The sequence below is a fragment of the Dermacentor albipictus genome, chromosome 1, assembly GCF_038994185.2.
Source record: "Dermacentor albipictus isolate Rhodes 1998 colony chromosome 1, USDA_Dalb.pri_finalv2, whole genome shotgun sequence".
NCBI lineage: Eukaryota > Metazoa > Arthropoda > Arachnida > Ixodida > Ixodidae > Dermacentor > Dermacentor albipictus.
This window is the reverse complement of record NC_091821.1, coordinates 481,664,001-481,680,641: the sequence shown is the minus strand read 5'-3', so window position 1 is coordinate 481,680,641 and position 16,641 is coordinate 481,664,001. Positions and strand designations below refer to the sequence as shown.

The following is a 16,641-nucleotide window of genomic DNA, read 5'->3' as shown; positions in this document are numbered from 1 at the left end:
CGCCTGCATGCTTCTATAAGCTTTAGAATGCTGTGGCGCAATAAAGCGCTACAAGGTTAAAAGATAAAAGAAGGTTCATTAGAAAGAAAGAAATCCAACATGTAATTCCGTCGTTATAATTAATAACCGTACCCACTACATACTTTGTGTTCAACAGAACAGACTGGTGGGCTAGTTGGTATTGCATAACGTGAGGTAAAGCGCAAAACAGCACGTAGGACAACAGAAGGGAACGAAGACACGGCGGTGTGTCTTCGTTCCATTCTGTTGTCCTATCTGCTATGTCGCGCTTTGCCTCAAGTTACACTTTGTGTGTTCGGCCCTATGTTATTTACCGGATGCGTCAGTGCATGACGAACGCGTCAGTACGCAAAAAAATTCATATTAACATCCGGAACTTCTAAAGCACAGCAACTTAAACCATAGAAAAATAAATAACTAAAAAAATCCTGGGACACCTAATCAATTTTTCATCAGTTGTCAATGCGAAAGCACCAATGCAACGTTGCTGAGCGATCCTTCCAGTTTTGCGCTGCGAGTAACTCGTGTGCCATATACGTTCTGCCCGAACCAGCGAGGAGCAGCAGCTTGCGGTGCCAACGCCGCGGGCCACCGACGTCGTGCCCGACGAGAGGCTCCTCCCACACGCAACACCCGGCACGCTTTTGCCTCAGCAGCAGTCGTTCCCTCTCGCCCGCTCTGCTCCGTCTGGGCGCGCCCGTGACGTGGCGTCGCAGCCAACGGCAATTCAGGTGCCGTTTCGCGGCTACAGACTATAGACGCCGGACTTTTCACTCAATTAACCATTTGACGCGTTCGCACGAATAAATTCGAACACTAAGCCTTCTGGATTGCGTTTTGGGGGTATTAAGGCGAAAGCCTTTAATGGCTCATGCTCGCGGTCGCGTCCGTCCGTGCGCTGGAATCGTGCCAACTGTGGCCCCTCCTGCGCGCAGCGGCGCAACCTCCTACCCTCCTTTTTTGCTCCGTGGTGGTGAGCGTTTGCCGATCAAGGCGTGCAGTAATCGGCATTATCCTAAATGATCGTCGCTGTTCCGTTTCTGCAAATGAGATATTCCAGTAACCGTCATCCTATCTTACGGTATAAACCCAATCGTAACATCTGCCTGCGGACCATTCTTGGCGCAAACCCAAGCGATCCCCGCCAGCTGCCGCAACAGCCCTTACAAAAGGCGCCTTCGCAGAAATCGTGCACTGGTTCGTCAAGCCGTGGCCGAGGAAGCGGCCGTTTAATACAACCGTAAATAACCACGGTCGGTTATTTATGCCTAAGAGGCGCCTCTCCTCCGAACAGTTGCCTGCTGCGCGACGCCGACGGAGATTGCGCACGCTTGCCCATTCACGCGCGAGACGCGAAGCCGCCAACTTGCCTCACGCGACACGCGTCTGGCTAATATCCCAAAGGCGGCGGAAAGCGCGCAAGCGACTCGCGAGCCGCAACTCCTTTTCGCACGACGCCGACGTCCACGTCCACGCGACTGACTATACAGGGGCTCGATCGCGTGCATAATACGTATCCGATCGCCGTTATACCGTATACATTCGCCTCCGTCGTGCTTAATGGCAGCTGCTTCGCTCTTCGCCTATTGAGAGCCCGGGGCGTGAAAGGCGCGAAGTGTTTACTCGTCAGTCTTTCTTACCGCGCGTGCGAAGCGTGTGCGGCGCCGTATACGCCCTCTGGTGCTTCGCGCTTAGCGCGCACGAACGTCGCGCCATATGTGTGAGCGCGGCGGCGCGCCAGTTGCTGGTTCGTTAAAGCGGCGTTTGATTTGTTCCCACCGCGCGCACACGTGGCCGTTCCTTTGGTCTAACTAACGAGGCGTTTCTCTGAGAACGCGCCACACTCTTGCGGCCTCCTAGTGCTAGCGCAACGGTCCACGCTTCGCTTTGCCCAGTGCGGTCTGTGTACCCATGCGACCGCGTGTTCCTTTTCAGTGTGTTTATTTTGACGCAGTTTGTGTTAACGGGTCGCGTCACTTCGCGTCCACTGTTTTTCTTTGAGCCTCCCTTCCCCTTCTTCGCGGTGCTTGCGCGTGCGTGCTTCCCAAAAACGCGACGCCCTGGTTCCGCGGGCCAAGGCAGCCACGCTGGATTTTTGGAGGACCGCGACGGAGGCCCATACCGCGCCTCTTTTGTCCGCGGACACGAGGAACCACAGTCGGGTTCCTCCAACAAGGGCCGTTTCTGGTCGCTCGACGCCGACACGGTTGGTCGTCTCGGCTCCGAGCAGCCTGAAAGGAGACGGTCGCACGAGTTCAAGCAGTGCGTGTGCGGGGAGGCACACTGCGGCCTGTGCGCTTGTTTCCGGTTTTCTCTCTCTCCCTTTCTCGGACAAATCTTGACTCTGCGTGCTTTCTTTCCGTTTCGTGCTCTAGATAGAACAGGCGTGGGCGGAGGTCACCTTTGCCAGAGCTTTTTACACACAACGGTCGAGCTGACACGCGCGGCACTGCGATAGCGACGCGACGCATCTAAGGAGAGGCGAAGAAGCATCGTCGTGTCCTTGGCTCCAAGCAGAACACCGAAAGACGAGGAGGGTCAACAGCGTTACGCGCAACTCGTTCGAAGTCACCCTTGCTCTTCTGTTTGCGTTTTGCTCGGCGCCAAAGACACCGCTATGAATCCGTGCCTACTATTCTAAATTTCCCGGCCCGTATTCACGAAAAAGCTCATGCGCTAGAATTGTTGGTAAGAGCAAATTTTAGCCAAGCCCTTATGATGGACGTATGATAGGTTATAGGGTAATTAGCCAGTTCCAAAAATCATTTGCTGATGAAAGCCTTTGCGAATTCGACCACTGGGGCCGAACTCATAAAGCTTTACGCTCGTTTGTGCCCTTTGAGACTGGCTGCCTGCCCCTTCGCTGGTAATATGCCCATTATTTAGGATTGAGCAGTATTCGCTTATGTGAACAATTCTAACGTAAGAGCTTTTTTGTTAATAAGGGCCCAGTTTCAGGCGAAGAAAGGGGCGGATTCAATGTGCTACTTTAGTTGCACTCCGAATGTTCACGATGCGGGTATTCTTATAGTGTCACCGAGAAAAAAAATAGGTTAGGTTCAACCACTAACATTGTTATAAGCTAGCGACATTCATCAAGGATTGTAGCAATACCTGAATGGAGTAGCAAGTCAACTTCTTGGACACTGCGTTGAGCACGTAAGAACATCACATGCAGATGCGACTTTGTTTTTGCCAACTGCTTGCAGCTCAACTCTTCTATGTCATGCGACGAGTTCGCGTCCTCACCGGACCTCTAATAAAGTTATCTCAGTCACTGTGTCATGCGCTCACAGCGTAGATAAAAGAGCTAAGTTTCGCATTTCCAGTTATATCATGCAATTAGTGTGCGCTTCAGCGGTCAAATTCATAAAGCGTTTAGCTAGAAAGGACTGTTTGCAATTGGCTGAACGCCTTCTCTAATCTTATGTCGCCTTTTGTTATCGATCGCCTGTTCTTAAAATCAGTTTTAGCGTACGAACTTTTTGGGGGATACGGTCTTCGACGCGCTGCGCTGACATAGGAAGTAGCACTTGTCTGGCGTTGTACGGACATCGCAGACAGACAAAGAAGCCTTCTCGTCCAGCCTTATTAAGTTTTGAAAGCGCAGTTCTTAGGCACCCATTCCTGCGGCGAGCGTCGGCGTCCTCGGCGTAACCGAGCGAACGAGCACAGCGAAGGATGAAAGAGCGAACGCGGAGCGGCGGATGAAAGACGGCGATTGCGAAGAGATCGCGAAGCACAAAGCGGAGGAGGACAGTATGGCGAAAGCGTGAGAAGAAAAGCGTAGCGCCGCGCAAGACGGGCTCTGCGGCGACACTGGCTACACGATGACGCCAGAGTAGCGCGCGTCGTACACATGGAGACAAAGGGCTACATGATCGGAAGTCTGTCTGCGGCGGCTACTATGAATCGCGCCCACGCGTCACCCACGCGCTGCCTCTCGCGATCTCCCGATTGGCGAGGCAGTCGCGCCACACTTCGGTCCGTGTGCAACGTGCCGCACGAGATAGATTGTGCGCTCAAGTGATTATATCGCGAAATGAAAACATGTATAGAGCTGTGCTCAAATTTCGTATTAGAGAATATCGTAATCATCGGCAATTTTTTTTGACAAATGCTCGCTGATTTGTAGCGTGGATGTATAGGCTCAATTAAGCGTGCACTATGACGCCTTTTACGAGATAGATCACTGCAAGCGAACGCTTAATTGGCTCACGGTCCAGACTAGGCTTATCAGCAGCTGTTTCCCACCAACTAGCATATGTAGACGTTGCACACCCCATAGTAGAGGAGCCTTCTTGAAGTTCTGAAACCGCTATGCGATCGAGTAGCACGTTTGTAACGCGGCACTGAGAGCGCACTTCCCCTTCCCGCACATTACGCAACTGCTTTACAGTAACATTAGGAGCAGTGAGCGCCGGGTTACTCACGAGCTCAATATTTAGTGGGGGTTTTTTTCCGGCACGGGCGCCCAAATTCGGACACGCGGAGAGAACGAAACGGCAGCGTCCAGGTGCCGTTGAAGAAGAAGCAATTATTCACGAGACCCAATTTTCTTGTGGACCATATAGCGACACACGAAAAATCGCTCTAGGCTTGTCCTCCTAAGCTTGTCCGCGAACTTATGTGCCAGCTTGAGAATAGAGAGTTTTAGTTGGGCGCCCGCCACAGCAGCTCTGCGTACGCAGGAATCCCGCGGAGGCGGCAGTGCGCGTGCGAAGTACGCAGGAGCACGCATGGTCTCTTGCGTGTGTCCGTAGCTTTTCAAAAGCTACGCAGCGTCCGCTCCGGGCTTTGCGCGACGTTCTAGCGTGTCTACGAGAGCGCATTTTTCGATATGGCTCTTGCCGAAGATTTGACTCCGGCTTGTGGTTTACTTTCGTGGCGGCCGATATTCGCCATACACCGTTCCAGAAGGCGGCATATGGCGGCGCTCAGTAGCACACTACGGGCTCCAGCGCGTGCGCAAGTCAACAATCCCCGTCTTAACTTTTGCGTCGAGCGCTGCGTACGCAAGTGTTAGCGCGCACCCCCAACTAAAGCTGTCTCATACGTCATCATCATCATCATCATCATCATCATCATAATCATCAGCCTGGTTACGCCCACTGCAGGGCAAAGGCCTCTCCCATATTTCTCCAACAACCCCGGTCATATACTAATTGTGGCCACGCCGTCCCTGCAAACTTCTTAATCTCATCCGCCCACCTAACTTTCTGCCGCCCCCTGCTACGCTTCCCTTCCCTTGGGATCCAGTCCGTAACCCTTAATGACCATCGGTTATCTTCCCTCCTCATTACATGTCCTAATAATAATAATATTTGGGGTTTTACGTGCCAAAACCACTTTCTGATTATGAGGCACGCCGTAGTGGAGGACTCCGGAAATTTTGACCACCTGGGGTTCTTTAACGTGCACCTAAATCTAAGCACACGGGTGTTTTCGCATTTCGCCCCCATCGAAATGCGGCCGCCATGGCCGGGATTCGATCCCGCGACCTCGTGCTCAGCAGCCCAACACCATAGCCACTGAGCAACCACGGCGGGTTCATTACATGTCCTGCCCATGCCCATTTCTTTTTCTTGATTTCAACTAAGATGTCATTAACTCGCGTTTGTTCCCTGACCCAATCTGCTCTTTTCTTATCCCTTAACGTTACACCTATCATTCTTCTTTCCATAGCTCGTTGCGTCGTCCTCAATTTGAGTAGAACTCTATTCGTAAGCCTCCAGGTTTCTGCCCCGTAGGTGACTACTGGTAAGACACAGCTATTATATACTTTTCTCTTGAGGGATAATGGCAACCTGCTGTTCATGATCTGAGAATGCGTGCCAAACGCACCCCAGCCCATTCTTATTCTCCTAATTATTTCCGTCTCATGATCCGGATCCGCCGTCACTATCTGCCCCAAGTAGGTGTATTCCCTTATGACTTCCAGTGCCTCGCTGCCTATTGTAAATTGCTGTTCTCTTCCGAGACTGTTAAACATTACTTTAGTTTTCTGCAGATTAATTTTGAGACCCACTCTTCTGCTTTGCCTCTCCAGGTCAGTGAGCATGCATTGCAATTGGTCCCCTGAGTTACTAAGCAAGGCAATATCATCAGCGAATCGCAAGTTACTAAGGTACTCTCCATTAACTTTTATCCCCAATTCTTCCCCATCCAGTTCTCTGAATACCTCCTGTAAACATGCTGTGAATAGCATTGGAGAGATCGTATCTCCCTGCCTGACGCCTTTCTTTATTGGGATTTTGTTGCTTGCTTTATGGAGGACTACGGTGGCTGTGGAGCCGCTATAGATATTTTTCAGTATTTTTACATACGGCTCGTCCACACCCTGATTCCGTAATGCCTCCATGACTGCTGAGGTTTCGACAGAATCAAACGCTTTCTCGTAATCAATGAAAGCTATATATAAGGGTTGTTTATATTGCGCACATTTCTCTATTACCTGACTGATAGTGTGAATATGATCTATTGTTGAGTAGCCTTTACGGAATCCTGCCTGGTCCTTTGCTTGACAGAAGTCTAAGGTGTTCCTGATTCTATTTGCGATTACTTTAGTAAATAGTTTGTAGGCAACGGACAGTAAGCTGATCGGTCTATAATTTTTGAAGTCTTTGGCGTCTCCTTTCTTATGAATTAGGATTATGTTAGCGTTTTTCCAAGATTCCGGTACGCTCGAGGTCATGAGGCATTGCGTATACAGGGTGGCCAGTTTCTCTAGAACAATCTGTCCACCATCCTTCAACAAATCTGCTGTTACCTGATCCTCCCCAGCTACCTTCCCCCTTTGCATATCTCCCAAGGCTTTCTTTACTTCTTCCGGCGTTACCTTTGGGACTTCGAATTCCTCTAGACTATTTTCCCTTCCATTATCGTTGTGGGTGCCACTGGTACTGTATAAATCTCTATAGAACTCCTCAGCCACTTGAACTATCTCATCCATATTAGTAATGATATTGCCGGCTTTGTCTCTTAACGCATACATCTGATTCTTGCCGATTCCTAGTTTCTTCTTCACTGTTTTTAGGCTTCCTCCGTTCCTGAGAGCACGTTCAATTCTATCCATATTATACTTCCTTATGTCAGCTGTCTTCCGCTTGTTGATTAACTATGAAAGTTCTGTCTCATACGTATTGGTAAGCATTTTTCATTCTTCGTACACTGCGCCGCCACATTTGTTACGATGTATACACCAGCATGCCGAAAGACAACGGAGAGCTGGCGCGAGGTGCACTATGGCTTCGGCAAGCCGGATGGCCAGCACTCACCATTAGCGTCGCTCGCGTTCTTTTCTTTCTCACCGTTTCCTTCTCTCTCTCTCTCTCTCTCTCTACGCGATAGAAACAAGTCGCTTTGCGTTTGAATGGCACGCGCCTACGGGGGTTCTGAGCTTTTGTGGAGCGTTCTTATCTCGCACTCGCTGCGTGGCTTACTCTTCTCATGTGGGGAGGCGTGCGCCTGAGGTCGCGGCGGACGTGCAGGCCAAGTATATGAACGCGTGTCGGTGTAACAAAAGCTCGACGCAGCTAAGCCGGTAGCTCGGTCGGGGGCAGCGGGCATGCTCGATTAACTTGCGGCCTGTCCACTCCGCTGGCTGGCCCTCTTTTGCCGCAGTAGGCGTGGTAGATAGCGCTGCTAGCCTGCGGAGCCAGAATAAGTCTACGAAATCAAAAAGGAAATGTCTTGGGATTATTCAAAGGGTATAGTGCCCTACACTATTGCAAGCCACATATCAATGTCTCAGAATACGAAGTTACATCTGAGAAAATTTGTCGATGAATGCTGCATTGCGTAACTTGCACAAAGAGAAAGAGAGCGGGAACCACTGAGTGTGGGTTGTTAGCATGTCGCGATATCCATTTAGAAGTAACTGAGGGCGTATTTACTCTGCCTGAGGCGTTAGGTGTTAAAGGTATTCGTGGAAGGGTGAATGAATGGGCAGTCGAGACTGTTCTCGTTTTCCACTGCAGTGTCATTGACCTTATAGAATTGGAGAGAGAATCGATGTCGTTAAGGTGAGTGATGGCGTAAAAGCGAATGCGCAAAGGTGATGGTCCACCGCGATTGCAGCACTCCCAAACGTTCCGCGCGCAAACGAACATATAGCATTTAGCCGAGTGTGCTGCCGCTGCGTCTGCTTATCGCTATCGTGAACCGCCGCGAGGGAAGCACAGCGCTGGAGCAAATCGCACAGCCAACGCCTGCGTCACTGCCCTGTCGCCTGTTAAGCCGCAGCACACCCTGCTGGATGTTATATTCCTTTGTACGCGGAACGTTTGGGAGCGCTGCAATCACGGCGCTCAAGCGGGCGTATCACACGGTATCCTCTCTCGCATTTCGCGGGCATCTGAAGTAAGTGACAACTTTCTAATCAGAAATTTTTCCCTAACTTTGTTGCTTCCAAAGTTGGTGAATTAATCTTGACTTGTGCAATTAAGCAGAATAAAAAACATAGTGTGGCTTACTCCATACAATAGTCAGCAACATGCATTTGGTCGCGTGGTCTTAGAGTGCATCGGCATATTTTTAACGTCTGGCTAAAGTTAGCTGGGGCACCCTGCGCACTCCTCGTATTGTATCGTAATTGTAATCGTAGAGCAAAAAAATGTGGATTTGACTGGAGACTTCACCCACTTTCTTTGCAAACGTCTTGACCGAAAAGTACCCAATAAGATGAAGAAACATCTCGGAAATAATTTAAAAAATACTTTTATTCGTAAGAGGCACTTGCCACTTGATTGCCACCTTCGCTGTTAAAGTGTTTTGTGTGTCAACTGACAGGTGTTTGTTCTGAAGACTGCACTAGAATGTCTACGAACTGCCATAATACAGGCCCTGTCTCAAAAGCACAGGGCACTCGAAAAGCTATATGTCGAATCCGTACCTGAAATCTGTGCACTCTGGCATGCCGCACTCACACATAGCGACAGAGTGCAGCACTTTAGTAACGTACAACACGCCCCTTCTACAGGACCCAAAGACTGCGTGCAGTAAAAGACGCGTCCGCGGTGTGCGCATCAATCAAAGACAACGACCGGATGCTCTCCGTTGTTCCGTGCGAACAGCCGCCGTCGAAGCCGCGCACTTCGTCGGCGCACCAACCGCCGAATCGACGCCGTCAGAACCTGACTGATGGATCCGGTCAGCCACGCTCATCTTTCTCTGAATAGATATAGACGTCAAGTCGACCGAGCTCCTTCCGTAAAGCAGCGGCCTCTCTCTGCACGACTGACGGAGCGGCGTACATAGCTATACCACAGAGTCGGCCACACGAGAGTGCCGGCTCCGCCCATACGCAACTTACTGACTGCGTGGCGGCCGCAAGTCGACCGTGAAGTCGCCTTACTTGCCTTTTTTCTTCTTTTTTTTTTTTACGGTTTACATATACGCGTGGTGCGTAGAAGGAGGGGTGTGAGGTGAACGCCTCTCGTCTGGGGGCTCCGCTTCACCGCGTGGTTCGACCATACCTCGTCTTCTGTTTTCGAATGGCATACGTAGAGACGTGGCAGCGCGATGATTTCATCTCGTAGAACATAGAGCGTCGGAAATGAATTGTGCGGGAAACAATAAATCGTAACCTTAATGTCGGGCCGGCCGGGGATAGTGGGAACAATGGTCATGATAGAGCTATTCGCAGGGACGCCTACCAGCTGCCTGATAGGGGCGGCGTTAAAGGAAAAATAAAAAAAACACAGTGCCAAGCGTAGCGAGGCATCCGGTGCTAAGAAACGCGCATTCGCATTGCGTATAGATTTCGGAGGCGCTGCAGCTGTGGCTGCCGGGGCCTGCGGCATTGATGCACTGCGCAGGCCAGTACAGAGAGTGCCTGTATATAGTGCCACAACCATTCCTACTGCTGCCGATGCCCGCGATCGCAGGTTGCGCGGACAGCATGCATTTCCTCTACTCGCACAATGCGGTCGTCTATATTCAAATTAGGATGTAATTACCTGCACATTGGTACGTTGGCACGCGTAGGAGGAAATGCTGAGTAGCGTTATACACTCAAATTACGTCTTCGAAGTAGAGAAGATGAGCAAACATTTTATCTGGAGCTCCTAATATGCTTTCTTTCGACCAGAAACCGGCGAAAACATAAATTGCGTGGTACAGCACCGTCTTCCCCCAAATGCCGAAGATCTGCGCAATAATCACAGAACAACGTGGCAACGAGTGGCTGAACGTCTTTTAACGGACGAATGATGCGTAAGTGCACCGTCCTCAAAAAAAGTGATAACAAAATGGCTCTAATTTTTTTGTGAATTGCTCATTAATGTGCCAAGTCGGTTTGACACCATAAATAAAGTAATTATTCATAAATTATAAGCAGTCGCCCAGTGGTAAATTTAAGATCTGTAAAATTACACTAATGACCTACGTGCTTGTTATGCTCTTCCTCCCTTCACATCCCATTACGACTTGTAAGTATGGCTAGACAGTCGGCCAAAGCATAAAGACGGCGGCGGATGTAACGCTACACAACGCGACACCGGAGAGCCTACGTGAAGAACCAAACGCTCGAAAGAGCGTCTATTTTAGCAGCTCAGTCGGGGCGAGATAGAAGCGCAATCGGGGACGTTCGAGCGAGAAAAGTGCACGTACGTCACGACACAGCCTCGCGCGGTCGCCGCCAGCCACTTTTCACGCCCACGGAGACGTGTGTACAAGCACGGCTGACCTTGAGCGAGCACGCGGTCACGATGATCAGAGCGACGGCTCGGCGCACCGCGGGGCGTTTGGGGGAGAGAGGGACGAATCCGCAACGGTCAACGTTTGACCTCTCAATCCTTCACTCACGGCAGGCGTGAAAGCTGCCCCGCACGCTCACTTTTGCGCGTGCGCTGCCCTAGGGTTCCCTCAGGGGGGGGGTCTCCGAAGGTGTACCCGAAAACGCCGTTCTCCGGTGCGCGTGTGTATAGACTTTTCTTCGCGCGCGCGAAGATTGGAAGCACTTCGGCGGGCAACGTCTACGGAAGTCCACTGACAGCAAGCGCTAGTCGTTGTGACACTAGTCGCAAGCACGTTCTTTTGTTTAAAGCGAAAGCATTACTGGCCGCGAACTTGCGATTTCGCCGTGGGCCGTGCTCCGAGGAGCCTACATGACGTCGCATCGCGTTCCTCGTCGTTGCGTTCGCCTCCGCTCGCTTCGCCAGCTGCGTCACATCCCTGATAACGTGTCGTAAGATTAAAAAGGAGAGCTCGCGTGCGCCGCAACCACAGTTGAGGTGGCACTATGGACGGTGACAGTTCTGATAAGCAGGAGGAGGCTTTGAATCGAAATCGGAACGAGATGAAGAGGAAACGAATCGCCCAGGAAACAGACGAACAGCGTGCCGAACGACTGGCTAAACGCTGCAACATAGCTAGACAACCAGACTAACCTGTACGTGTAATCAAGATTAACCAAGGCTAACCTTGGTTAATCCAGGATATACGTAGCTTTCGCTACGTAGATCCTGGCATAGCCGAGTTAAGCCACTACCAATTTTTTATTTCTTTTTAACTGCAAATCCGATATCGAGATAAGAATGAGCTTTTGGTTGTTAATTAATGATGGCAGCATTTATCGATATCAGAGAACACGCTTTGGCATTTATCGGACGGACGGACAGATACGCGGAGTGACCGACAGGTAAACAGCCCCCCCGCCCCCGTAACCCTAAAATATAAAGTGCTCGTCAAAGTTACACGCGTAAGTCGCTTAATACAGAGGCTAGGTGATAGTACGTGTATTTTAAGTATGTTTACGTGAGTTAGCCGCGCAATTTCATGGAAATAATGAAAAGCATGTCAGTGGTAACGTTGCCCCGAAAAAAGAAATGCTGAGCATCGTTATATAGAAATAAATAAATACGTTCCGTAGCGATTTAGCGGCAAATGACAGAGAAATGCGTCAGCAATTAGTCGCACCTATTTGAAGTCACCCACACACACACATAATATACACGCATGCACACGTACACACACGCGTATATATATGTATATATATATATATATATATATATACGTCTACCACGTGTACGGCTTCCTACGTAATGCTTATCACACTGCACATGCACGTTTTTTACACTTTGACACTCCTAATGCGAACGCATAAAAATAAATAATTTCATTAATTCTGCACTTCCCGCGTACTGTGGGAATCAAAACTATCAGAAGCATGTTGCAGAGGCCATAGTTCAATTCCCATCATAGGGAGGGGGTATAAACACGTTTATTCACAAGTGACCTTAGGTTGTTCTTTTAGATGCATCTCCGCAAACATAGAATCCACACCAGAATCCACAATGAAGGGGAGGAGACAGTTTTGGTGAAGACTATGACACCCATCGGAGGCCATCCTGACCTCTAGGCGAGATGTGCGGTCGAGGAAGCTAGGGACAAAGTCTATATCTATTGTAGAGGCAAGAAACAACCTACTAGGGTTTGCCAACCATCCCAAATTTAGCGAGAGAGTCCCGAATCGGGAGCAAATGTGACGAGTCCCGACTTCAGTTGAAAGGTACCAAACGTTCCCACTTTTCCTCTTCTTCTAATGAATAACACTCACTAAACTATATTGCCATTTCATAATGCGTGACAGCTCGGTTGTGCACTCTTCTCTTTGCCTCCTGTTGCACTGTCAGAAACATAAAGGCAGTTTTATTTTGGTTGTGGTTTTTGTTCTGTTAAGACCCTAACTATTCACAGTACCTCTATGTTTAGTTAGCCGTATCAGCCAGGCAAGCTCTGCACTTTTCTTGTAGCTCCGCTGCATGCTAAAAATGAAAAAAAAAATGTTGCACTTACAAATCCGCGGCTCCTGGCACTGACAGGGTCGGTCGTCGACGTCTAACCAAACGTAACCGAACGTTTTCATCATTGTATCACGGTCGAGAACGGTAAAGGTAACGAAAAGCGCCAGAAAGAATCGTACGTCAACCCCGTGAGCCGCACATCCACAACGTTCTTTCTATCGCGGATACATACGCAGTGCCTTCCTGACATCTCCGAGCGAGTTTCCTATCGCCCGAGCGAAAAGAGCTGGCGAAGCTTTAAATTTAAATGCGCGGTTGGGTCGACCTACAAAAATACTCTCGCTTTTTCGCGCCACCGTTGTGACGCTAAATACGCCGGGACGTCTACCTTGCTATCTCTTTGTTCGCCGTCTCTTCATTTCTTAATCGCTCGCTTGTATACATCCACTTGCTTGCACGTTTGCGGAAATTCTCCGCAAGAACGCCAAAGAAAAAAAAATTGGGATATGGCGGCTCTCAAGTTCCCACTTCCTTGGTTCTAGGTTTTCGCGAACTCGTTTTCTTCGCGTCAAAACAGGAGCGAAAAGAACACCATGCCAGGAAAAAATAAAGAGAGATGAAGAAAAAAAAACGCAGAAGAAGAGAGTATCATCAAAAGCAGAATGGCTAAACGATGGCCCTTTTTTTGCCCGAAACAAACTTGGCGCCTGTTGAGGATGTCACGGAAAGCGGTAGCAACGCATCTACGCCTCACTGACTGCTTGGCTTTTCGTGCTCCTCAAGTGCGCTTCCTAGTTCGCGCGCTTTCCTCCCGCACTTTGATAAGTGCCCGAGTTTTATGGGCGCTCGTGGGGCAATCTGTCGCTAAACCGAGACTCGCTGCGAAAGCTCTGATTGTCCTCGTTGAAAGCTTCCTGTCGCGCTTGTCGTTTTAGTTTCGTCGAGTGGCTCGTACCCCTTTTTAGCTCGGTGGATTCGCACAGCGAAAGGTCTCCTAACGGAACGATGTCGAAAACGAGTTGAGCGGGGAACGCTCGATGCCGCGAATATTAATCAGCAAACCACTCGGCACATTCAATGAAATGCGAAGGGACTCGCCCAGATGAGAGCCGTAGGTAACGTACACCTTCCGGAAGCGCTTGGATTTAAAGTGGACGGAAGTATCGACCGGCCAGCAGTCGAGATAAGCAATAGACGTTTAGAGCATTAGTAGAAAAAAAGCAAGGAAGAGACTTATACGACGAGCTCCGTTACAGGCATAGGTAGTGGTACAAGGTAGATAAAGAAGTTCTGAGGATGTAAAAAAAGGTGTAATGAAAGAGATGTATACAAAAATGCCAGAATGAAAAGTACGCATAGCATATCTGATTAGCTCAAGCAGGCTCGCTGACTATTTGTCACCGCCCCATTTGAAAAAAAGATGCCAATAAATCATCATCATCATCATCATCACTACGACAGCAGCGGCGCCGCCCATGTGGGGCGAAGAGAAAAAAAAAGAATCATAAAGCTCCCTTTCGCACATCCGCGGCTGCACGGTAGTGAGGAAGTAAATGCTTCTTGCGGATAGAATGGATTCGAATTGCGCTGCGCACGTACACGCGCATGCTGCCTCTGAAACCACGATGCGCTGAAGGCGTCCGTCGTACTCGTAAGTAGCCAGCAACTCTGCTTAACAAAAGGCTCGGAAGAATTTGCGTGCGCCGGCGCTTGTGCGTGCGCTTGTGCGTGCGTGTACTCGTGTTCCGACTCTTTATGCAGATCTGTCGCAGTTTTTTTTTTATTGATATGCCTCACGAAGCAGAATAGAGTAGGAATGAACGTCCATTATAAGAAACAGCGAGAAAGTGTTTTTTCTTCGCCCTAGGTGGGCGGCTCTCTTAGTCCAGAAAGCCGTTGGCTAAAGCCGCAGCCCGGGCCCGGTCCACCAGACTTCGCTGATCTTCCAGGCTCTGTGCCTTTAACATTGCCTCCCACGTTTCTTCGATCGCTTGTAGCGGTTCTGAGGCATCATCTCGACTGTTTTTCTCGCGGTGTGGGCACACCAACACCATGTGTTGGAAGGTGTCTGGCACATCACAATATCGGCATCAGTATGAGAATTTAGTGGGGTGCATCCGGTGCATGATAATTCCACGGGCATACGTATTCGTTTGTAGTCTGCGGAGGGCGGTGGCTTCTTAGAAAAGAACACAAAACATTTCCCGCGTGGTAGCCAGCGCGTGGAGACGCTTGGCGTGCCTTTCAAACGCCGACCGTTTCCCGTCGGATCTCAGCTCGTGCGCACACATCGTCGATAGGTGACGCCTGCAGCACACCTGGCGGCGTTCTTCCTCACGCCAGTGTTAGACGCTTCGTAGCTGACCAGGCGCTGTTACTCTATATCCAGCAGGAGTTTCCTTAAGTGCTGCGTCGCACCAAGATGTCGCAACCGCGTGTACTTTGAACACCATGCACCCCACGAGTCCGAGCACAACGCTGAGCCTTGCTACCGCTGTCACTGCTTCGCCATTCGGGCGAAGCTCCCAATTTCTTTTTGGCAACATAGTAACTTAATGACAGTAAGTTTTCTGCGATAGAGGACATAATAGTCGCATACAGTTCTGGGTCACCGTATAGAGCGGTTATAGGGAAATGTGGACGGCGAGAAGCAACTAGCTGTTATTTCTCGACACGCAGCGAACATGCGGCTCTTAATGGACGACGTTGGTTAACCGTGAATAATTCGACTGTTCGCATCGCTATGTGTCCTTCGGCAGCGTGATGCTTTGCAGCACAGCGCGGCTTCACGACATCAGGCTGACGTCTCGACTGTAATTCATAAACGTTGACCGGATCAAACATGAAGTGAATATGACGGTATGACTTGCACTGCTCGCTTAAACCATCGGCATGGTTTCCTTTTTTGGCGTCTTCTATGGCTGTGTTTCATTACATTGGTTTGCTTACAGCGAGCAGCAGTGTTTTGATATGCATAAAAAGTTTAAGGAGACACTGTTTAAAAGGATAAGGAGACGCAAGCAACAACATTGATTCGTTTGTGACTTCGAGTAACCGAGCCAGTGGATCCAATCAATGTCAGGAGTAGGCGCCTGGTATCCCAGTGTTCGGCGCAGTAGGGGGCAGAAACAAGCAACACGAAGAAAGAGGGAAATCATGTATACCGCACCGCAAGCTCGCACACACTGCGCGCATGGCGTGCGAAAACTGCGACTGCTCTACACCGTGTGCATAAACATCGTACAAGTGAGGGTTGTCGAACGCTATAGGCAAACTCGTTCCTTGTGCGAAGAGCCCGAATACGTGTATACGTTCGTGAACCCTACTTGTATAAGCGCTCGAGAAGAGAAGAATGTGTTGTACTACGGTATCGAATCTCGGGCGTACATTAAATAGGATGCGTGACCGGGCGCGCTCTTCATAGGGGGCACGAACTCTTCGTACGGGTCTTAAAGAAACGAAAAGTGCAATGATACTCCTAAACGTGCGGCGAATGGAGCGTGATCGGGACATGCGGACGCACACAACCTACCAGCGCCTCGTATAAGGCTGTGGACTGCAGCACAACTACCACGCCGTCATCGTGGACAAGAGCAGCGTGGTGCATAATACTCTCTGGAAGCGAACAAGGCAGGTGACAGGAGAGCGGCACAGTGTGGAAAGCGAGCGCCTGCGTACAGGACGGGCCGAACGGCACACTCCCGCGCTAAGCCTGTTCTCCGTGCCAGGCTGTGCAGGCTCTCGCTCACCTCTGTTTGACCCCGCTGCGCGTGAAAAGTAAGGTCGATCGCCCTTGTCGGCGGGCCCTGCACGCACGCCGTGTAACCGAACGCGTCCCACGGCGATAGAAGCCAAAAGGTGACAGCAAGGCTTA

The 16,641-nt window shown here is 50.1% G+C and overlaps 2 protein-coding genes across 2 annotated transcripts in view; one reads left to right on the top strand and one right to left on the bottom strand.

Moving 5' to 3' along the window:
* LOC135901443 (protocadherin-15-like) overlaps window positions 1–16,641 on the bottom strand; it is a 320,018-nt gene that overhangs the window by 262,684 nt on the left and 40,693 nt on the right. The gene's annotated exons all lie outside the window — the stretch shown is intronic.
* The window catches only part of LOC135901395 (uncharacterized), a 57,757-nt gene continuing 48,343 nt past the window's right edge, over window positions 7,228–16,641 (top strand). The window contains exons 1-2 of the mRNA XM_065431146.1: window positions 7,228–7,258; window positions 8,225–8,382. Of these exons, the coding sequence (XP_065287218.1) occupies window positions 7,228–7,258; window positions 8,225–8,382 (189 nt within the window). The remainder of the gene's footprint in view (window positions 7,259–8,224; window positions 8,383–16,641) is intronic.